Raw genomic sequence first — 23955 nt, 5'->3', positions numbered from 1 at the left:
GCTGGTCACTATGTATAATAAAGGATCAGCTTGCATGGACCCTTAGAGCTGAATTTGAAATTGCAAAACACCTTGTTTGTGTTTCATTTCTCCACTTTGCTGTGGATGGCAAAATACCACATAGGAAATCAGGTTATCAGAGATTGATAGTAGGGGCACCAAGCCTCGGTACCCCGACATTAAGCGCAGGATGAATATTATACATAAAAAAATAATAAGTAAAATCAATATAAAATATAATAATTTGATAGAAAAGGCTGCTGTAAAAATAGAGGATTGCCACTTACCCCCTTACCTTGCCTCCCTGCCGGTTATAACATCCTGTGTACTGACCTGCTCTGTTCCTGTGTATACTTTGCTACCTGACCTGATTCTCCATTGTGACCTGTGGGTAAAAAAGGTATTAATATTAATATCACTCCTCAAGCTTTCACTGTCTGGGTCCAGTGATGGTGGCATATACATAGAATTTTTCTAGCCCTCTGGTTCCCCATATTTGTCAGTCATATTTAAGCTTGTATATATTCTATTTTGAAAGTAGTTAAAATGTCTGCCGCCATGGTTTGTTATCTTGCAGACTAGTCCAGTGTGTCACCCTAGAAAAAAGGATTATTGTCCACCAGTCCTGTATGAATGTACATCACTCCAGGGGGTCTCTTTTTTTTGTTTAATTGTGGGTCTGTGTGTGCTAGCATAGGGAAAAGGCCCACAGACAGAGCTCTATGTTTAATTGCAGAGGACTTCATTGTGTATTTAAATGTAAATGTGTCTGGATTGTAAATAAACTCTGCTGTATAGCCACAGAACTATACCTGTCCCTAATTAAATCAGGAGAGACTCATCTGCTATCCCTTTGTATGTTTACCTGTGAAAAGGTAAACACAGAAAAGGACTAATTAGGCGGGTCCTTAAACTTATAAGGAGGCATTGTTTGCTTTTAAAAACCAGCTCCAGAGAACAGCAAATTGGCATCACTACCAAGTGAAAGCTGAATCAGGCTGGTGTCTAGACATAAATCTCTGCCTCTGACAGGAAAGGGACAATTGCTCCCTGGAGTACGGCCGTTGCCCTGATCTACCTCTCCAGGTCTTGGGGAGCCGTGTGTCCGCCGAAAGCGCAGTGACAGTGACTCAGGGTCACTACCTTTGTTGGTAGCCGTAAAGGAGAGAGGGGGATAAGCTTGGATTGATAGACAACAGTCCCTGAAAGTGATAAGGAAACTGGTGAGGTGTTTTCATTATACCCTGTATGTTGTCTATGCCAGACTGTAGTGTTATTTGTTGCAAATTATTATTTAAATATGTTTATTGCTATTTTGTGCTACCATTTTGCTAAATAAACTTATTTGTATTATTTTGGATATTTGCCCGGGTGATTTTGAAGCTTGGGTAGGTACCGGGTAGGCCAGCTGTGTGGTGCAGAAGGTTACGTTAAACCTGGTATCCTCACATATCCCTTGGCATTGTTTTTGGATCCTGCTTGTCTTCTGTTTGCTCTGACCTTGGCTTTGTTATTGGATATCCCTGCTGGCTGCTAGTCCTGATCCTTTGGCCTGTTCCTGACTACTCTGCCTGCTAGGGGCCACTGACCCTGGCCTGCTTCTGACCTCCTGCTCCAGTCTTGGCTACCGCCTCCTATACCAGCTGCGCAATGGTCGCCATAGATAATCTTTTACCACGCTAGACATTAAGACCTGGGGGCATCCAAGTACCTGCGAGCACATGAAGCTCTATGGGAAAAATGGCTGCTAAAGGTGAAGACCTCTATACCACCTGTTCGAAAAGTTTATCTTGGTAGCCGTTAGCCCTAACAGGATCAAGAGTTTTTACATCCTAAATAATGACTTCAGAATACAGAATACAGTGTAAAATTTATAGCTGCTCCATCAAAGACATTTTATTTACATTTTCACAGTCTCCCACTTTTTAGAACACCCCATAATTTTATTATATATACACAGCTGCACTAATATATATTAGACTATATGTGACAAATACTAGTGTCCATTGTCCTAACAGCTCCCACTTAATTATGTACAAAATGTCCTTGCAGCGCAAAGCAGATTTAGTCATGTGCTTAATTGGCTGCATCATGGAAGAATATCTTATATGGTGGGAAACCTGATATACTGGAAATGTGAGCAAAATTGCATAAAGCTTTAACAGATTTTACAATTACATTATGTACTGTTGTGTAAAGCAATGCACCTGCAGGTGTGGTGTATTGTAAAATATAAAGTTATAAATCTGCAATAGCTGATATGCCTTCTTACACAAAATATATAATAACAATCCCTACTTTGAAGATCAATTATAAGTAAAATACATTTTATCCAATTTACAATTTGTAACATCTGCATATAAGTATATGTGTGGAAATCTGTGCTGAAGGGTTAAGTGAGACTCATTTTTTTAAAATCATCTTCTCCAGCTGATAAGATAAATAGTAGATTACTGTGATTATTTTTATGTTGCCTAAACATACTGCATAAGCAAAAGACAGTATAGGTGTACTGAGGTCCAGCTCATTCATATTCATCAGATTCAAGCTCTGGGCACTTCTTAGGTACATGTTTTTTAGCTGCACCATCTGCACTAATTACAGGGCTACAGGGTAGGTGTAAGCGCCGACTGAATGTGATGACTGACACATTTGCTTTCCAGAATACATGTTTGCAAGCTAGTGAAATGGTAAAAGTAGATTTTAAGTACGCTTTAAGAACATTCAGATTTCATTTTCTGATGTGAATTTATATTGCACATATGCATGTGTGTATCCTGCAGTGTATTCTGTCTGTCAACATATGGCAAGTAACGTATTGTCCAAGCTTATTTATACCCAGATTCAAATGGAAACACGTCTTGAGATCCTCTTGTACTTGAATATGGGCAGACGTGTGTGCAAGTTACGTGCAATTTTATTAAAAAGCAAGTTGTGTTCATATTGTGTTTCTAGATGAATCAGGCCAGTGTACTTCAAACTTGTGCTGGAACACCAGCTATGAAAATGGCAGTGAAAAATTTTACTTAAATTGAAGAGGGCAAGTTGTGAAGTTCCCGAGATAACCTGCGAGGTTCATTCTTACTTTGCATTCCGCACAGAGCCATTCGGTTTTGTGTTTGTAAATTTTTACGTCAATGACCAGAGCCTGGACCAGGGGCTGGCTGGCAAATTTTAGCCTGGAGGTCGGGGTGAGATTCTGCTCAGAACCCTTTTAGGAACATTTTAAAGGAAAAAACATTCATGTAGCCCAGATACCCAGGCCCAGGTAGCCCACTATGAGACCAGCCTGGGGGGTGGACACCCCCTAGCCCAGACAGCACCTGGCTGGGACAATGGCGGTCAATTCATTGTGCTGTATGGTGTGTTGCGTTAAGAAATTTCACCAGTAAAATCTGTTAAATTTTGCAACCCAATGCTGAAAGGTGTTTATATTCCAATGTAAACTTTTGAAAATTTTGCTCATCTCTAGTTGTCAATAAGAATGGTTTACAAGGGTTGACAATCTTGTCATTAAACTACACTTATACTGGAGTTAAAATTGAGGAAGCATTATTCCCTGAGCTAATCTTTCGTCCACTTTTATCCTGTTTTGCATGTTAAACTTACTAAAAAAGACAAAAAGGAGAAATATTCCCTCTGGCTGTACTATTGTGCTTCCAATTTAAATTCCGCTGGTTGCAATTATTACATAGATTATGGCTTATGGCAACAAAAAAATGAGCATGACTCAAAACTAAACCCATAATTTATTGTTTATAATTAACTTATTTCTTATAAAAGCAAAAACTCCCTCTAAACCAATCCCACGAAATAAGATTATGCAATGTAATGTAAATGTTTAAATCATTTTTCAGAACTAATTTAAGTTATTCTTTAGAAATAAGTTATTGCTTATGACTACAAAAACAAGCACTCCCTCAAAATGAACCCCATAAAAAAAATACAACAAAGACAAGTCAGACTTTAAAATGGGCAGAGTAGATTGCCAAATCTATTGAATTAATAGACACAAGAGAATTAGTGCAAAATGATAGCTACTATTCCTTGTGAAGTGGGCACAATTAGAGCCGCAATGATTCTCAGGGCACGTGTCATAAGTCACAGGGCGGGTGCCCAAAATTACGCGATTTGACAAGACCCCTTCTCTCTCCACCCAAACCTCCACCAGGAACTCCCGGAGGGGCACTTCAAATTGTTAGCAAGTTTGCAGGCCAACTACCATGACCTTGGGGCATCCTTAGTTACTTCTTTGTCAAGAACACTGATTAGGAACTGATTTGATACATGTTCAATTTAAAAGATGAATTAAACCATCAGGTGCCTGCATGATAATTAAATGGTTTCTGACCACCTTACTCGACTCCTCAAGCTTTCACTGTCTGGGTCCAGTGATGGTGGCATATACAGAAATGTATGAACTTTTTCTTTGTAGGATGTAGGATGTTTTAAAATAACCTTGATGTAAAATAATAATCTGATTGGATTTGGTCAGTGGCGGTGTTGCACAAAGACTCTAGTTCACTCTGCACAATCCGCAGGGTGTCTTCGATGCCATGAGGTGGTACCGAATACATCAACTTAGCATCTGACATCCCAACAGGCTGACACGTGGCCTGAAGACATGCTCCCTGGGTCAGTGACGGTGGATCTGTTGCTAATTTCGGAGTGGATGATGCCGGTTGCCCTGCAGATTCTAGACTTCCACTATGCTCATACCTGGCTATATATGAGAAAGAATCCACTAGTGCTCATGATGAAGCTTCTGTAAATTAGTCCAAAAACATATGAAATTTTTTCAAGGCATGAAAAAGCAGGAAAATTGTGTAAAAAAAATAATTACAAATTTATGGCACCAGATAGGCAAACATGGTAGACAATATAGGCAAAACTTTAAAAAGCTTTTAAAAAACCAACACGCACAATTGAAATGTATGCAAACTTGTAGGAACTATACAACACACACATAACATTATAAAACAGACAAGCTTTGGTAATGTGTGACATTACTATGCTAAAAATGTATGAACACATTTTTTAAATGAGAGATAATCTCAGACGCTTACAATAGTATGCAGTGCTTCTAAAATTCCAATTCAAAATCCAAATGCATAACAAATGGAAAAACAAATTGTTTGTTGAAATGGCACCATAGTATTCTCCCTCTGTGGCTCTTATATAGTGGTATATAACTAGATGAGTATGTGCAGGTGTATGCAGGTGGTTAGTTAAATCTCCTATTAGCTGGTGAGGTTGTGAATGCTGTGTTTGGTCACCATTATAATCTATAAGGTAGACTAGAGCCCGAGCAGGTGGTTCTGAAAAACAGCGCACTTCTACATGCGCCGAACTTTGAATCTTACTTTTCTGCAGGGGAACGCCTTTACTGTACATTGCCTATGTGCTTCCATCTCTTCCCAACCCTGTTCCCTCCACAAAATCGTAGGCTGATGTAAGTGTTTTTTTGCGTGCAAGGGTTAATTGAACTCTGCTGCTGCGCTCTGTGGCGTATAATCTGAATCTGGGCATGCGCACAATAGTTGTGTGTATTATACGCACAAAATCGCCAGAGGCGATCCTTAATGATTCAGGCTCTATATCTCTGATGCAATAGATATACTAATGTGTATGTGTATGTGCAACAGTGGAGAGTATTATATATTGTAGACTATCTTCCCTGAGAGCAATCCTGTAATTTTTCTTTAGATCTACCTTCTATCACATATAAATAAATTCTGATATATGTGGTGATAGCAATGATTAAATGTTAAGCACCCTCATCAGGATAAGACCAAGGGGTAAATGTGTCAAACAACATTTTTTGCGACGGTTATAATCCTCCGCCAATCATAATAAATTCCTGGCGGTTTACTGCTGTAAACTGATGTTTTTACTATAGGGCAGTTTGAGGGCTCAATGTAAAACCGCCAGTAAAAAAAGACAGATTATTTAAATACCTGCTTCTTATACGCGAACCCCAAAACTTACATGATTATAACGTGAAATAAAATATGCATTGAACACGGTATAATCTTGGGATTCTGGAGGACCAAGATCAATGTCATCTGCCTCTAGGCCAGCAACCTTATTCTCTTCCATCCACTCCAGAAGGCAAAATATCACACACAGAGCAATGATGTCACACACAATATCCATCACATATGTAAGGGCTCCAGCAGACGAGTCTAGGCAACGGAATTGGGATTTTAAAATCCCTAAGTTGCTGGCTTTGGGGGGGGACAATGTCTGTCGTCCTCCAGAGTAATTACTTGTGCAATGAATGGTTCCGAAAGGTTCTTGTGCCCATTGCAATGCACTTGGCCATTAAAGTTTAGCTTCAAATAAATGTCTGTTACTCAAGTTTAGAAGGTAAGCCTCTTGTTGGTCTGCCAGTGCAGATATCTCTATTTCAGCCTGGACACGGGACTCTCTTAATTCTTACACTTCTGTTTGAGAAGCTCGCTCTTCTAATGGTGCTGTCTGAGCTAGGAGGGTTTCGGCAACCAGCTTATCATGCTGAATCTTTATGTCAGGCGCCGTCCGCACGGCCGCCTGACTGTCTGACCGCGCGTCTGGTTGCTAGGCAACCAGACGCATCACTTCCGGATCCCCCCCTGCCAGCCATCTCCTAGCAGTATGACGCGCCCCGTTGCTAGGCAACGGGACGCTATGTGATTCCCGGCGGCAGGCATGACAGCGCTGCAGCGCTGATGCTGATTGGATCCCCACATTATTTAAACCTCTTCCTGTCCTCTAATCAGTGCCAGAGTATCAGGTCTTCCTGCCTCCAGCGTTTGTGTGTACCAGTTGCTATATTGTTCCTGACATTCCTCGTGCTGCTTGTGACCCTTTTGACCCGGACTGTTTGACCACCCCTATCTGGATTCTGCCTTTGTACTGCGCTCCCTGAAGGTTACCGACTCGGCTTGCCTCACCATTCTTCTGGATTTCCCTTTGTACCTCCTCTACCTGAACGTTGCTGAACCGGCCTGTCTGACACCCCCTTGTATCTCGCTGTGGACTCTAGGAAGGACCGCGACCTGCGTGTCCCTGCAGCGGAGTCCATACTTCCTTGCGGGGGTTCCTGGTGAATACCAGGGGCACGTTAGACTCCGCGCCTTCCTCTGAGTTGCGCCAACAACAGCAGGTACCTTCTACCAGTCATACACCCACTATCAGTCGTGACACTTTAATTGTTCATATTTAGTCTGATATTGCTTTCCAACATTTTCAACCTGGGACATGATCATAATTTGTTCTTGTGTATCTGGAACTTTGGCATCAAGTTCTTTCTGCAGATTTTCCTTTTCATTCCTCAGTTTTACTGCTTCCTCTTTTGCTCTTTGACATGGACCTTTATTTGTATTCTGGTCTGCAACTACCCTTGCAATATCAGTTTTTAACGTTCCATTCTCTTCAGTGAGCTGCTGTATTTGGGCCTTCCCACTTTTTACACCTTCCTCAAGCAACTTCTTTTCTCTTTTCTTGCCGAGTTTGGAGTTAGATTCTTGCAACAGTAACACATTTGCTTTAAACTTCTGTATCTTGACTTGAAGATGTGGTATTTCACCGTTCGCTTTTTTACTCTAATAATTGTCATGTGCCTTTATATACTCTTGCTTCATCTGTTCTACGCATTTCTGCAGCTCTGCCATTTTCTCCTCATGTTCCTCCCGCGTCACATAGTCAGAACACATCTGTTCTATCAATTTCTGCAACTGTGATTGCAATTCTATATGTATGATAGCTTTTTAGTTATTTGATATTGCAACTCTGCATTTACTACAGCCTTGCTTTTCAGCCTTTCTTGCAAGCCTGCCTCTTTTCCAACCCCAATCTTCAGCTGCGTCTGTAACTCTGATTTTAGAGCCATCTCCCTGTCCAACTGAGCTTGCCGGGCTGCTTCCTTAGTAACCTCTTTCTGCAGCTCTGTCTATATCTCAGGTCTTTTGTCTCACTCTCCAGTTGCTTCCTGATCATGGCTAGCTCAGCTTTAGCTTTTTCCAACCTTGTGGTCAGTGGGGCAGAGGCTTGCAGGTGCGTTGTCAGCGGTATGTGGTTTTCCCACAGCCTAGCATTTTCTGACAGGAGAGAGTTTGCTCTGTTTGCCTCCTCTTCATATTTCTGTGACACATCTGCCAATTGCTTCTCCAGTTGTATGATCCTTAACTGCATATCCTTCATATCTTTTTCATACTCCTGCAGCTTCTCCTTTTTCTGAGTAAGAGTACTGCTCTTTACTTTCATTTAATCAAATTCCTTCTTAAGTGTGTCCCATTTTGCATCTGACCTTTTCATCTCCCTGTCTGCAGTTACCAGAGCTTTTCGCCGCTCTGTCTTCACGGTTTCAAGGTCTTGTTGCTGAGACTTCTGTAGTTGCCTTCAGGACTCATTAAAGTCTAATTGTTGTCTCTGGGTTTCCTCAAAGGCTAACACTTTCACCCTAATGGCCTCCTCTTGAGCCATGGCATCCTGTAACTGGTGTTGACTTAGGGCAGTTTTCTGGGCCATAGCGGATTGGTGGGCCATAGCAGCTTGTAGAAAGTCTTTAAGCATGTCCTTCTTTTCAGGGCATTACATCACAGCCTTTTCCCAGAGTTCAAACAAATGTGGATCTAGCCCTTTATCAGACATAACTGTAGCATCATGTAACAGCGGTTGCCTAATGGCTGTCTGCTGGGCCGTAACAGTTTGTAGTAAGTCTTTAACAGAAAAATCCTCCTCCTCTAATCAATCACAATGATAAGGGTCATAATCCACTGCTACACAAACGTACTCCAAGTTCTGATTTTTGTCTCTCTCCATATCGACACTTTGACACACCTGTATGCACTTGTTTTGGGTTGAGACGGTAGGCTTCTACTTTTTCTTGTCCATTGTAGCTTGAGCAGCAGCCAATTTTATCTTTATACGGACAAAGCACTTTCTTTATAGAAGGAGCACCTCACTTGACTTAAGATGTGTGGCACTACAACACCGAGCATATATCACAAACTTTTCCTTTGCAGCGCATAAGTGTTTGGGTTTTTTGTTTTTTTTTAAACTGCTCAGTAGTTTTGCAAACACATTTGCATGCTTTTGTTGTTTCAACACAGAAACATCCACTTTACACTTGCAAAAAATTCTCAAACTTTTCTTCTTTAAAGTCTCTTGCTCTTTGCTTATGCACAGAACCAGGCAACACCCAACCTGTGCTTTGCAGAAATACACATCTTCAGCAACATATACTTGGGTTTTCTTCCCAGACTTAATGAACACACTTGATTTAGAGCAATTAAACTCAGTCCATTTAAACACTTGATTTCTTTGCATTTAATCTCTGTCTCACTGGTCTTTGCCTACACTTCTGTTTTTCCAACACAAATAACCAGTTTTCACTGACAACATTTAACTCCTCTCAAATCATCATATATGCAGCAACTCTGTTTAAACAGTATTTCACAGTAGGATTTATTACTCACATCCATGTGGTTCTCTGGTTCCCACTGTTGCTGTGCATAAACATTCAAATTAGCTGCTTTTATCCACATAACAAGACATGCACGTGTTGCTCCATGGTGTCTGTCCTTTTTAAACTTTCCAAGCACACACACAGAGCTGGTTTCTGCAAGTATCTCCAAGACTGCTGCTATTCTTGATATGCGCAGATCTTTGCAACCCAATTCTTCACCATATGTAGTATAATCAGGGGAATAGGTACTATCTCCAGGGAAAGATGTGATGAACAGCAGCAGTAAACCACACAAGTCCAAAGGTTTCAGGTTAACAGCCACAGCTAGTTTATTCACCAGCTTTCAAACAAAACAAAACATAAACAAAATCCTAGCCATCTGGCTACTATCTAATACATTTTTAGCAAACCCTCTCTCAGGTGTTGGATCTTTTGTCCAAACACACAGTCAACATATTATTGCTCAGCACAGCAGAGTGTCTCAGGAGGCAACTCACCTCCTCCCCAGGTCTGAGACACTGGTTGCATATCCTAGCTGCCTTTTCACAGGCACCTCACAAGGCACCTCACAAGTCTCTTGATCAGTCTGTTTAGAGACTGGCAGGCCAGGAGACCCGGACTGGGCATTATGTATGGAGCCCACCCTTCTCTTTCTCCATACATAACACCATGGACCCTTACCATGTTTTGTTAGCGCAGGGAAAAACCCTGGGTGAAGATTTACCCACACATCTACACATTCTCTCTGGTGTTTTAACGTACACAATGCTCGAAGCCTGGGACACATACCTCTGTCATCTAGCCTCCTTCCAGTGACTCAGTCACAATATATATATATATATATATATATATATATATATATATATTTATATATAATTTAATCTGTGTCGTTATACCTTTAATGTACCTGGGCTACGTTAGTCTGCCTCTTCCCTCCCTTCTTCCACCCTTCAAGCCATAGACATAAGTAAGTGTCATTTGCGTTCAGACACGAATTGCATGCAGTAGCAGTCATTGGCCTAAGTTCCAGTCTGGCGCAAGGGCTAGTCCACGCAATATACGTGTCACACGGCGCTCATTCGGCTTCCATAACTGAAGACGAAGACACTCACCTGTCCGTCATTAAACAGACTTCAGCCCCTAGTGTTGGATCTGCACATGCGCAGACCTAGTACCTGTCTTTCCGTGGCAAGATTCCTATTGGTTCCTGGTTCTGGCTCTAAACTTGAAAAGGCACTTCCTCCCTTTCCTCTGGGCCTGTTTATCAAGTTACCTGTCTGATTAGGATCCTGCCTATTCCTTGTGCCTCCACCTGGATCGTCAGTGCCTCTGCTGTGTGTTGCTGTTCCACGGGCTATACTGCTCAAGCTGCACCTGTCTCCGCTGTGTTGCTGTTCCATGGGCTATACTGGTCAAGCTGCACCTGTCTCCGCTTTGTTGCTGTTCCACGGGCGATACTGCTCAAGCTGCACCTGTCTCCGCTGTGTTGCTGTTGCACAGGCTATACTGCTCAAGCTGCACCTGTCTCCGCTGTATTGCCGTTCCAAGGGCTGGACCGCTTAAGCTACACTTGTCTCCGCTGTGTTGCTGCTACACGGCTGTGCCGCTTAAGCTACATCTGACGCTGCTGTGTTACCACTCTACGGGCTGCACTACTCAAGCTACACCTGTCTCCGCTGAGTCACAGCTCCCCAGGCTTCTCTGCTCAAGTCGCAACAACTACTACTATCGTGCTGCCTGGCTCATCTACTCTGCATCTGTCTCTGTGGCTCGGTTGCATTACAGGTGGTATCATTGAAGCGGCTTGATCTCATCTACCTCTGTTGGCTGAACCATTCCTGCTGCACTTGTATCTATTTGCATAGTTGTATTACGGGGTATTCCACTCAGGCTGCACTTATCGTGATTACCCTGCTGGCTGGACTGTTACCTGTACCTCTCTTATCGTGCCGCCATATTGTGGTCCCAAATACCTAAGCTGCATTTGTCATTTCCATTCTGCTGCTGGACTGTTCATGCTATTACTACTATTGAATATGCCGTTATACTGCTAAAGCTGTATTCATTCCTGTTACGCTGCTAGTGGAATTGTTCACGTTGCCATTACTCTCCTTGTGTCTATATACTAAAGACTGTTCTGTTTAACCCCTAGTCATCATTAAATCGCTGATTGATTTGTTCATCCTGCATCTGTCTTCACTCCGCTATTTGGTTGTAAAACTTACATCTCAACATCACCAGTGTGTTACATATCATTTACAAGCCACTCCCCTGGGACCTTGCCTAACACTCCTGGTAGGGACCGCGACCTGCAGGCGAATGCCGCTACGCCCAAGTCACCTTGCGGTGACCCCTTGGTGAAGACTATTTGCCCGTTAGACTCCGCGCCCTGCTAGGAGTAACATCTTGTTGGGCAAGTCCAAGAGTCCAGAGTAACAAACCGTGACAATACGGCACAGAAATCGACTTACATCCGAACATCAATCAGGCCCTTATTGCTGTAGACTAGTCTACAGATCACACTGGTCTCCAAACAGTAAGAGCAATGAGTGTCAGTACAACAGAAACTCTAACCTTACATGTTTTTATCTACCTTTTTTGTATTGATCTAATGTAAGTATTAAGATATGGCTAAATAAAAAAAAGTCTTGTTTTAAATACTTGCCTAGCTTCTAAGATCTCTGCTTGTAAAGTTAGCTATTTAGTGCAGCTTCATTATTTACCTTTTGTTCCCTCAAATTCCTTTATCTCATCCTAGTGATCTCTGCCAATCTTATTGAGGAGTGATAACCCTCACGTGACAATAGCTTGGACTGACAGACAGAACTCCTGAATATGTTAATAAACTGCAAAGACATACCATAAAACTAAGCATAGTATACATGTCACTGGTCTCTTATTGACTCTTTACCCAAGCCAACCGGGGAGAAGTGCACTCAGACTTAACCGGGATTGACTCCTGTACCAAATCAACACCACCGATCATTTTCTGCAGTCTTATTTCTTCCCCAGTACTGCTAACATTGGTACAATGTCTCACAGGGAAATTCTGCCAGCAGGGCAGTGATCTCTATATCTGCCATGGTAACGGTCGCCGTCTGTTGGGACTAAATGAAAGGCACCTCTATATAAAATCCATTGTATATAGAGTATCCAAGGGAGCTATGGTTTTTTCGTTGTAATTTTAATTGGTTCACAGAATTTTCATAATAGAAGATACCTACTTGTCACATGGCAACATTAAAAAATAAACAGAAGAAATGCCACTGGCATCCTTCCCACTGAGAGGGGGTCCAAGGTGGGCTTAACATTTATTAATAATGCCTGGTACCACACTCTCATCACCCTGCATTCCTGTGTGCTAGACATAGTTGTGCAAATAGCATTATTGACGTTACAGTCTCTTTTAAACAGCAGAGGAGCAAAACTAAAGATTAATGCAACTTTCTTTAATGGCTATGGGGATATGCATGTTTCTCTGGTTGATTATGGTTTTTAGATTTACACATCTTCCAGTGTTGAAAACAATACAATGACATAGTGTAACTTGTATCCCCAGTTAAAAGAAGGTTGAGCATCACTGGTTGAAAGTAAAGGAGGGTTAGGAAATTATTTAGATATTTTCAACAGTCTATTGAATGGTCAGGGAATATGAGGGAGATCTGATGGACAGCTTACAAAAAAAAAAATGTTGCCTTTCATTATTATAATTTGCTTTTGACATCCTATTTTCATACATTTAAATTCCTCTTTTTTTGCAGGAATCTTGGCGAGATTCATAGAAGATAATATGAAGTCCCAGATCTTGAAATATATTTTACTTGTGCTGATTTTTATTTTTATTTCTGGATACTTATCCTATAAAAATATTACTGAAAACCACTTAAAAGTCAAGGTAAAAAAGACACCTGTAAATATCTTGACCTATCCAGCTTTCCAACACCCTCTGGCACCACCATACCCATATCCATACAAGTTCCTCATTAACCAACCAGAGAAGTGCAAGGACAGAAACCCATTCCTAATTATACTGGTGGCTAGTGAGATCCAGGATATAGAAGCTAGGAATGCCATCCGGGAAACATGGGGTAATAAAAGTAATTATGATGTTGATGTGGTAACACTTTTTCTGGTTGGGCTCTCTAAACTTGGAAGTGACCGAGTCCAATGGAAGCTTGAGGAGGAGAGTGAAGCCTTTGGTGACATTGTACAACAAGACTTTTTGGACACTTATTATAACTTGACCCTAAAATCCATAATGGGCATAGAATGGGTGGTGAAATTTTGCCCCACTGCTAGCTACATTATGAAAACAGACAATGACATGTTTCTCAATGCAGATTATCTGGTCCACCAGATTCTTCACCCAGAGTTACCAGTCCGTACAGTTTATTTTACAGGATACATAGTAGAGAATGCTAAACCTTATAGGAGTGAAAAAAGCAAGTGGTATGTACCTAAGGAAATCTATCCCAACGACACCTACCCACCCTACTGCAATGGTGCTGGATATGTCTTTTCAGTGGACATGGCAAAAAAAATCTATGATGTGTCTCAGGTTATTCGGATGATCCCCATGGAAGATGTTTTTTTGGGAATTTGTCTGTATGAGCTCAAGATCCCACCCACTAGTTCGACTCCTAACAAATTTAATGGCGACATGATTACCTACAACCGATGCAAATTTAAACAGCTCGTAACAGTTCACAGTTATAAAAAGGAGAAGCTGAGGTCTGTGTGGGCAGATTTTTGGGCTAAGAGATCGTTGGCATGCTGACTTCAGGAAAGGCACCTACATTACAATGGAGCTAAAAAATATGAGGGAAAGATGGAAAACCATGAAATGTAGCACCTTACTTGATCAGCAGACTTCTTTATAGAATCAATAGGGACATGGCACAGCATGCATTGAATAAGTTATGTATAATATGTTTGACATATATTATGTAGCTATTTTAAAATGTATATAATTGATATTGAGAAACTTTTTTGACAAGGCATTCATATATAATACTATGAGGGGATGATACATTACCTATTTTAATGTTATTATAATAAATTATAGATGTTATAGTGATTATTCTTTAATGAAGATAAGAAAACAAGTAAAATGTGTAAGAGATGCACCATATATTATATTGGGTTTTTAAGAAAAACAAAAAAAACAATATAAAGTCCAAATCTGATTAAGGACTACTTTATTAAACAATTAAAAATTACAGTTAGAATTTCAAAGAAACGTGTGTACAAATACAAATATTGGGCCTGGTTCATTAAGAAATGCAAAGTAAATACAATTTTCGTTTTCTTTTTAAAACCAGATGGACATTGCACAGCATACACCAATTTAAGTACTAGCGGATCTGAAGAAACATTTCCATTTCAATATGGATATAAGTACCCTCTGCCTATAAATTACTTGATGTATGCAGACAGACACAACACACTTCAGGATACGCCCCTGTCTATCTGCAATATAAAATCCCATCGGTACACATGGAATAAAAAATGAAATGCATTAACACCTGTTAACACATCATTAACAAAAGATACATTAAAATTTATGTTCCATACATCTAAAGAATATTTCCAGAATACGCACATATCTCACACAAGACACAGCAAAAACATGCACTCATCATCTCCCGCATCGACTATTGCAATTCCCTTGTTACTGGTCTTCCCAAAGTCAAACTTGAACCTCTACAATCTATTTTACATGCAGCGGCTAGATTGATTTTCCTTGCAAATCGTTCTTCCTCTGCTGAGCTGCTCTGTCAGTCTCTACATTGGTTGTCTGTATTTCAACGAATCCAATGTAAAATTCTTCTACTAACATACAAGGCCGTCAACAAAATTGCACCAACATACATTTCCTCACTTGTCTCAAAATATCTCCCAACTCGGCACCTCCGTTCTGCACAAGATCTGTGTCTCTCTTCCACTCTCATCACAACCTCCCATTCTCGGTTACAGGACTTGCTTCGTGCTGCACCCACTTTGTGGAAGTCGCTCCCTCGCACAGTAAGACTTTCCTCTAGTCTTCAAACCTTCAAGCGATCTCTGAAAACCCACCTCTTCAGACCAGCTTATGATATTCCTCAATCATCATCTTAATCTCCCTAGGTTACCCTATTACCACCCTCTACACAGCTAACGCAAGACAACAACCCTATGACCAACATTGCTACACACACAGGCCACTCAATACTTTTACCATTGCATTCTAGTTGGTCAAGTGTGCAAAATGATGTAGCACATGTCCTTGTGTTTCAAACTCCCATTGTCCCATAGATTGTAAGCTTGTGAGCAGGGTTCTCTTACCTCTCTGTCTGTATGTATTATCCAGTATTGTTTTATTAATGTTTTTTCCCAATTGTAAAGCGCTACGGAATTTGCTGGCGCTATATAAATAAATGTTGATGACGATGATGATGAAAATGAACATTAACATGAACATATGTATCATGATGTTATTAATGCCTACTGTACATAAAAAGTACTTTTACAGTTGCTCTTAATTGCAAACACATTTTCTGGCATGCATATGGGACTGTCAATTGTATCAGTCAGCACTTACATCTGCCCTGTAGCTGGTCCAAGTTATACTGCTATAAATCACATTCCTGAGAGATGGTCAATTTTGAATTGGACAAGGGTGCATGCGCTGGACCTTGACACACCTTTACTGTACATTGCCTACGTGCATACACCCCTTCACTCCCCCATTCCGTTCTTCAAATCCTAGGCTGTTGGAGTGGCATCTGCGTGCAAGGATGAGTTGCATGCGCTTACGTTCACTGGTGTATAGTCCATTTCTGAGCATGCGCTGAGCAATTTAAAGTAAAATACGGAACGCAATAGGACTTATGTTCCTTGATTAATCAGGCTCATTATGTTTGAACCTGTCAGGATTTCCCAGGTATGACCACGGAGAGGAGATAAGTGGTTATAATGAGTTTATTAATAAACAGAGATGACAAGGTAACTCATGAGACAGTTCAAAGTGCAGATGAGAAACAGGTAACTGCAATAGTGGATTTCAACAGGCAGCGTAGAACTACAAGTACCAGGTATAATGGTTGAAGATGCAGGAGTCCAGGACACAGGTAACAGCAAATAGTGGATTTCAACAGGCAGCGTAGAACTACAAGTACCAGGTATAATGGTTGAAGATGCAGGAGTCCAGGACACAGGTAACAGCAAATAGTGGATTTCAACAGGCAGCGTAGAACTACAAGTACCAGGTATAATGGTTGAAGATGCAGGAGTCCAGGACACAGGTAACAGCAAATAGTGGATTTCAACAGGCAGAGTAGAACTACAAGTACCAGGTATAATGGTTGAAGATGCAGGAGTCCAGGACACAGGTAACAGCAAATAGTGGATTTCAACAGGCAGAGTAGAACTACAAGTACCAGGTATAATGGTTGAAGATGCAGGAGTCCAGGACACAGGTAACAGCAAATAGTGGATTTCAACAGGCAGCGTAGAACTACAAGTACCAGGTATAATGGTTGAAGATGCAGGAGTCCAGGACACAGGTAACAGCAAATAGTAGATTTCAACGAAGAAATATGCAGGAGTCCAGATAGCAGATAGAAGCTGAGCACAGGGAATGCTCCTCGGAATGACCTGATGATCTGGCCCAGACTGTTTGAAGCAGGCAGGTATAAATAGGCCTCATGCAGCTGAAACCACTCCCAGTGATCAAGGAGAATAATCAAGTAGCACAGTGGCCCCTTTGGTGGGCAGTGGTACTACAAGTGGAAAGCATACCAAATCCAATAGAGTCACTGCAGACAGCAGCTGCAGAGTGCAAATCGTGACAGAACCAATAATATTTCAGCTGTATATCTGAAAATGGGAAGTAGATATCACCAGCACTCCACAACCAAATGCAGCTCAAATAAAACCATGCACTTGTTTTCAAACATACAATCAATTAAATAAGATTAAGGAAAGTCTAAGCACTTTTGTGATCCCTATGTCGAAGTCGTATAATTGGATGAACGAAAGTATATTGGTTAATATTGTTTTGCCGTGTGATTGCGATGTGTACGCCACGTAACACAGGTCCGTACGCCACCTGACACAGCACGTGGTGCGATCGCACCGTAAAATACTCACGCACACACTCGCATTACAACATTTAGTTATCTATATAATTCATATTCATATTGGTTCCGTTACACTGTCATTTATGAGCCGATAGTATTTGGTTTATTATTAGTTTATATAATATGATTATATGTACACTTCAGTGATATTCAAGGTTCAGGTTATAGGAAAGGTATCATGCCTAGTGTCATATTAAAGAGATCGCACATTGCATACTTTAGTTATTGATATTAGGGAATAAACCTTTGTATGATGCTGGCTATGAAAGGAGCAGACCCCCTGGAGAGACGACCCCCACCTTTGGATTCCTTAGATTGAATCAGCCTATGACCTGTTTACCCTGGAGCCACCCTTTGTCTGGACCTATAGAAACAATCTACGTCATCTCTATTGTTCACTGTGTAACACTGTACTGTATATAATCATAGCTACACCCCCATGGCCCTCAGTCAACTCTGACACAGTATTCTAAGCAGATATACTGTCCATTGGGTCCCGTGGTTAGCGCAGCGAGTGCATGCGATAAGAGCGCGGTATGTATGTATCTTTTGGTATTAGCTGTACTGTACTGTTCTTTATATTATGACAATGTATCTGTGAATTGTTGACTATTTACATCTGCTAAAATAAATCACTTTGTGCGTTAGAAACACAATACGATCGCTTGGGCAATGCTTATTTGAAAACGATAAAATTACTTTAAGAATTTGGGGGCTCGTGAGTTTAGGAGGTTACGTTATCTGAAGGTACGCAACGCTTGTGGACTTTGGTTGCTCAACAAAGGGTGGATATTGACTGACGCGTCTCATATGGGAAAGAACGCAATGTGTTCAAAACCTGTTGTCCATTTTGTGTTGAGAAGCCGAATGTCCGCAGTTGCGTAAACTGAAGGAACGCTAACTAGAATCTAGGGACAAGAAAGGAAAATGTTTCTTTTTATTGTCGTTTTACGTTTTAAAGTGTATTGCATTGCATAGGGTATGTGTACTTCCTGCCTTGCGTATGTGAACTTCCGCTAATATTGCCACGTGGTTAAACAATCGTTTTGATAGTTATTATATATGCATAGTATAATTACTTGTGAAAGCCTCTGAGATATTATTACTATTGTTGGGAACTTTTAATTTTCTGCGCAGAAAAGGTGTATAGTGTGTGATTTTGGAACGTAGATACACTGTTTATTATTCATTGTGCTCAGTTGCTGTCTGACGAGGTGGGTTGCATAACTGAAGGACGGTATACAGGGCAGGTATACCGAATGCGAAAACTGGATTTTCGCAAAGCGCTACTAATAGATCGCAAGGTTTGCTAATAACTAGTATTGGTAGGCAGTGTGATCTAACCGCACGACAACCGTTAGTGTGAATTGGTGAAGCAGCTAGGAGAAATTTTACTGGAAAGGTAGGTTGATTGTATCAACTTGCGCTCCCAGCGATAATAAACTCAGCAGATTTTGTGGTGAGCCAGGGTATCGAGGAGCTGATAGCCCTTGGGGCCCACAGTGATATTTCTGTATTAGGGGTCCTCGCCGGGTGCGAGAAAAAGCGAGTGGACGCGGCTAATGGAAATACGTCCACCGGGCATTAGAGATCTCTAGAGTGTTTATAGCAACAAGGTTGAAATTGTTTGCTGGAAGGAACAGAGTATTGTGGTACATCTGTGTTCCGCATAGAAGGTATTGTTTGCTGGAAGGAACAGAGCATTGCAGTGTATCTGTGTTCCGCATAGAAGGTACTGTTCAACATGGGTGCTAAGCCTACGCTAGAGATGGCCAATGTACTGCCTAAAGAAGGCCTTATTGATTCAACGAGATTTCTCATGTGTAAAAAATATGGTGCATACGCAACTGTGTATTGTGACACGTGGGTCAAAATGACCAAAGATTGTGATAGGCCTTTTCCAGCAATAGGGAGTTTTAATGCAGAGGTACTAAATAACGTAAAAGATAAAGTATGGTTGATTAAGTCAACGAAAGTGAGAAATGCACAAAATGATTGTTTAAAATCGTGGCAAATGGAATGTAACACGTGGCAGAGCAGCGAATGCACAGCGGAAGTAAGTGTGGCCTAAAACGTGTGTTCAGCGGAAGTAAGCGTACCGGAAACAAGCATTCCGGAAGTGTGCGTTGCAAAACGTGGCGAACGGAGCGCAAACACACCCCCGACAAATTCGGTCGGGGCGGAAAGTACAGCCAAAACCAAAAATGTAAAAACTGTAACTAGTAACTTGTATGTTGTTTTAAGTAATGTTAAAAGTAATGTTTCAGGACAAACAAAAGGAACGATCCCACCAGCAGGGGCAGCGGCTGAAAGTGGTGAGAATAATGTAAAGGTTAACACAGGGGAAGACATCCATTGTACTGCAGCAGCAATTTCAGCAACTAGTTATAGTGATTTGGTAGACTTGCATCCTGTCTGTACAACAGCAGTTCCCAATGGGAAAGCGGACAGAGATAGTGATGTTCCCTTAAAACATGTAGCAAAGCATGATCCATGCACTAGGTCTGAAACATTTTCAATTTTGTCTGATTTCCCCGATCCTAGGAAAGATTTGACCAAATGTCAGCAGTTTATTAGATATTATGGTAATGTGTACGAGCCAACTAATAACGATTGGCGAATATTATTGAAGACCTGTCTTCCTCTTAATACTGATATACAAACGTTCATTAAGGATTGTATGTTGGAGGAGGATGAATCCTTAACCGAGGATGATAATCAGGACAATATTAGACATATAACCACACAGTTGGCCATATATTTTCCAGTGATAGTGGACTGGAGTAAAATTTTTACTATCAAGCAAGTGGATAGTGAAAATGCAACAGACTATTTTTGCAGGGCTCTGATAGAGATGGCCAAATATACTGGGGTATCAGACATAAACAATAATGTATACTACAGGGAGGTTGCTATTTCAGTTCTAATGGATGGCCTCAGGGAAAACTTGAAAAGAAGGGTGCAAACTTCATTACCAAACTGGAAAGGAATCACTGTAAGTGCTCTCAGGGAGTCAGTTATAGGACATGATAAAAGTATAAATAAATATAAAGAGACACTAAGTGATAGGGTAATGATGGTAAGTATCCCAGCACTAGAGGGACTGCACACACGACCACCAGCATACAACCCACATAACAGGAAACCCAGAATAGTGAGATGTTACAATTGCAGAGAAGAAGGACACATTAGGAGAGATTGTAAAAAGGAAGAGAAACAACATGAGTTGAGGAAGTGTTTTCAATGCAATAAAATAGGACACCTAGCAAAATATTGTGCAGACATGACAGGGACGTGTTTCTACTGCCGTAAGAAGGGACACATGAGTAGGAATTGTGTAGAGAGAAGAATGGATACCTGGGTTGGAAATCACATAGACATCCACAAAGGAGGCGTACACTTCTCTCAGAGGTTCCCCTACAATTGATTGCCCACTCTGTAACAACTAATACTTTGGGGGAGAATTATAGCCAACTCTAGAGTACAGGTCAGACCTGTAATCCTACAACTAGACAAGGTAAAGGTTAAAACTGTGGTAAGTATTAATGTGAAAGTTTAGAAAGAAACTTATTTAAAAGGTAATCTTTGTTGATTTTGTTTGTTTGTTTTATGTTGTCACATGTTTGCTTTCCTAAATCGCTGGCCGATGGTAAAGAATGAGAATGTTTAGTTTGTTTGTTGTTTAAAGATAACTATCTTGTTTTTCTTCTTACAGATAAAGGGGTACACAAAAGAAATATAGACGTAGTGTTTAAAGGGGTGAGGTAGACAAATAGAAAGATTACTCTTGAAAGACTAATTAACAATAGACAATTGGAACACTCTTTGTTTTAAGCTGCAGTGTCTCATGATAATTTGTTTGGCTGAGAATCATTGTCCAACAATGAAGTATGTACATACTTTTCTCCAAAAATATCGTTTTATGTATCTCAGATGAGTCATCAACAGTTAATTTTTACATTTCTCTATCATAAGTTAGGAAAGTCCGTTGAAAAGGTATGTAGTTAATGTGATACTGAGTTCTTAATGAACAAATGACGGACGACACTGGATTGCACGGTTAAGACCCCCTAGTCAAGTACGGGGAGGGGTCATAGTTAGCAAATAGCTAAGGGGAGCAGTGGAATGAAGTCAGCCATTTCCCCATAGAGTCCAATCCAGCTGTCATTTTGGCTGTAAAATCTCCCTTTCTACATGTATGTTTGTATTCAAATCTTTGCATTCCCATTGTTCGTTGCTTTCTTATTTCTCATGCTCTACACAAATGCTAGTACCCCTCTATCTTTCTTTTTCTATTTTTCTCTCTCTCTCTCTCCCTCTCTCTCTCTCTCTCTCTCTCTCTGATCTGGTAGAGATAAAATCAGACACAGTCTCATCAATGGGGCTAAGACAAATTTTTATTTTTTTACATAAGACAAATTCAGAGATACACACACTAGATTGACATGAGTTACAGAAACAGTCAGGGTTTTGTTTTCATGTGCATAGAAACTGCTGATTTTAAGCAGAACGGTTCTGTTGTGGAAATACGATTCATGTTTTATAGATTGCATATCTGTTTCATTTTCTTTGTTTTTTGTTTTGGTTCGTGCCTCCTGTACAAAAATGTGCCTTTATATGGATGCACAAAGGGTGGGGAGGACAGGAGGACAGAAGAATGCTAGAGGTTAAGCATACAGATATGCATCTCTGTATAGAACATTGGAGTAGGATTTTTACCGCAAGATAAGACATAATGTGAAACCTAGAAAATGTAGAATTTTCATGTTTTATATTTTTTCACTGTTAGACAGACATGTACTGGATACTGTTATATTTGAAGAAAGTGTTATAGAAGTAGACCCCTTTTGCCTTTCCCACTTAGTCAAGTAGCTGAATGGAGGTACTGAGAATTGCATGTGAGTTGGCAGAGGGAAAATCGATTGATATACATTGGTCTTTAGCATTTTTCTAGTCTAGGGGGCGATGTTGAGTTGACTGAAAAAAAAATCATTTTATAGCAAAACCAGCACATGAGTAGGACACTACATAGAGGACTTTATACAGTGACACAGTTACCAACTGAAGTAGCTGCTAGTAAAGTCCACACTTACACACACGACCATACATGGCTGTCACACCAGGGCGAACATAGCTGTCAAATAGACAGCAGGGTTTTATGTGACAGCTAACAAATCTATGTTTTGTTTTGTTTTTCGTTGTATTGTTTTAGTTTTAAAATGAGAACACACACACACACATGCACGCATACACATATTGGTTAATATAGGAAGATTTGTGTTACCTGAGGAATAAACTGTCTGGAAGATGAAGAGATGTGGTGAGGAGTCTGGTGGACTCTGGAGAGATGGACAAGGTAGACCAGAAGTTCCCAGAGTGTATCTCCCAGTCCCAGAGGAGGCAGCAAGTGGTCTGGCTCAGCTGGGTACAGAAGGTATGTGCAAGCTGGTAAGAGCATATTGGGGTGCACCAGATATTTTGTCTCAAGCTAGTAGGACGGCAACGTCCTATCTTGATTAAGAGAATGTCAGGAAAATGATACCAATAGAGCCATCCCATATCCCTCCTGCTGATGGGTTTTCCTCCAAGTAAAACAAATACACGTCATCCAATTACCACCATGCAGGATCCTCAAGTATACACAGGTGTACCAATGAAATATGTCTGGGTAAAGGTGTATTGAAATGTGTCTAATGTATTACTGTGTCATACTCAAAGCTTTTGTTATTCGATGTGATAGTCCTAGAGTTATAATAGATGATAGGGGTATTCATGTTTTTGATAATAGAGGTATAATGTATGAGTAGTGGTAACAAATCACATACTTTCAATTAGCCATAAACCAGTGTGAACATAAAGTAGTGGTACTAGGTAGAACGAATTTAGTAGAATAAGAGTTGGAACTTGATTGAAGTGACTGATAGCTTCGGCCACTAGTCCTGTCCAGCTACCAAAAGATCACTCCTGGGCAGCCTCTTAACCTTTCAGTTTTTGAAATGCTCTTGACCCCTCGTGAGATGAGATTGTAACTGGGAGGCTAGGTTAGACCTTGAGAGAAGGTAAATAGTGAGACAGCAACCGAGAACGTCCAAAACACTGTTTCCTGAAAAGTCACACTAACTGTCAGGATGTTGGATCAGGAGAGTAAGTTGTGGAGCAATAATTTCTTACGCTCAGGTTATTTGACAGACAGGTACCAGGTGTAGGCTACCAGCATCACGGCTTCAAGGGTAGCAGAGACACACTGGTGCCTATTCCACCCACTGCAGAGGGGCCAACACTCAGAGAAAGGTCAAAGGGCACTCATGAGTATGTTTTGGAAGGCCTCGAATGCAGTTAGTAGCACCTGAGCCAAAGGCTAAGACAGTTGTCCAGCATGAAGTT

The 23955-nt window shown here is 40.9% G+C and overlaps 1 protein-coding gene across 1 annotated transcript; it reads left to right on the top strand.

Annotated features, from left to right (window-relative positions):
• Window positions 1–982: 982 nt before the first annotated feature.
• On the top strand, window positions 983–14593 carry LOC142149760 (beta-1,3-galactosyltransferase 2-like). The gene is made up of 2 exons (XM_075205062.1): window positions 983–1223; window positions 13213–14593. The coding sequence occupies exon 2, from the start codon at window positions 13242–13244 to the stop codon at window positions 14226–14228; it is 987 nt and encodes a 328-aa protein (XP_075061163.1). The 5' UTR covers window positions 983–1223; window positions 13213–13241; the 3' UTR covers window positions 14229–14593.
• The last annotated feature ends 9362 nt before the right edge of the window (window positions 14594–23955 follow it).

Source organism: Mixophyes fleayi, chromosome 4 (assembly GCF_038048845.1).
Source record: "Mixophyes fleayi isolate aMixFle1 chromosome 4, aMixFle1.hap1, whole genome shotgun sequence".
NCBI classification, from domain to species: domain Eukaryota; kingdom Metazoa; phylum Chordata; class Amphibia; order Anura; family Limnodynastidae; genus Mixophyes; species Mixophyes fleayi.
The sequence above is the reverse complement of the archived record's forward strand: the minus strand, read 5'-3'. Positions and strand labels throughout refer to the sequence as shown.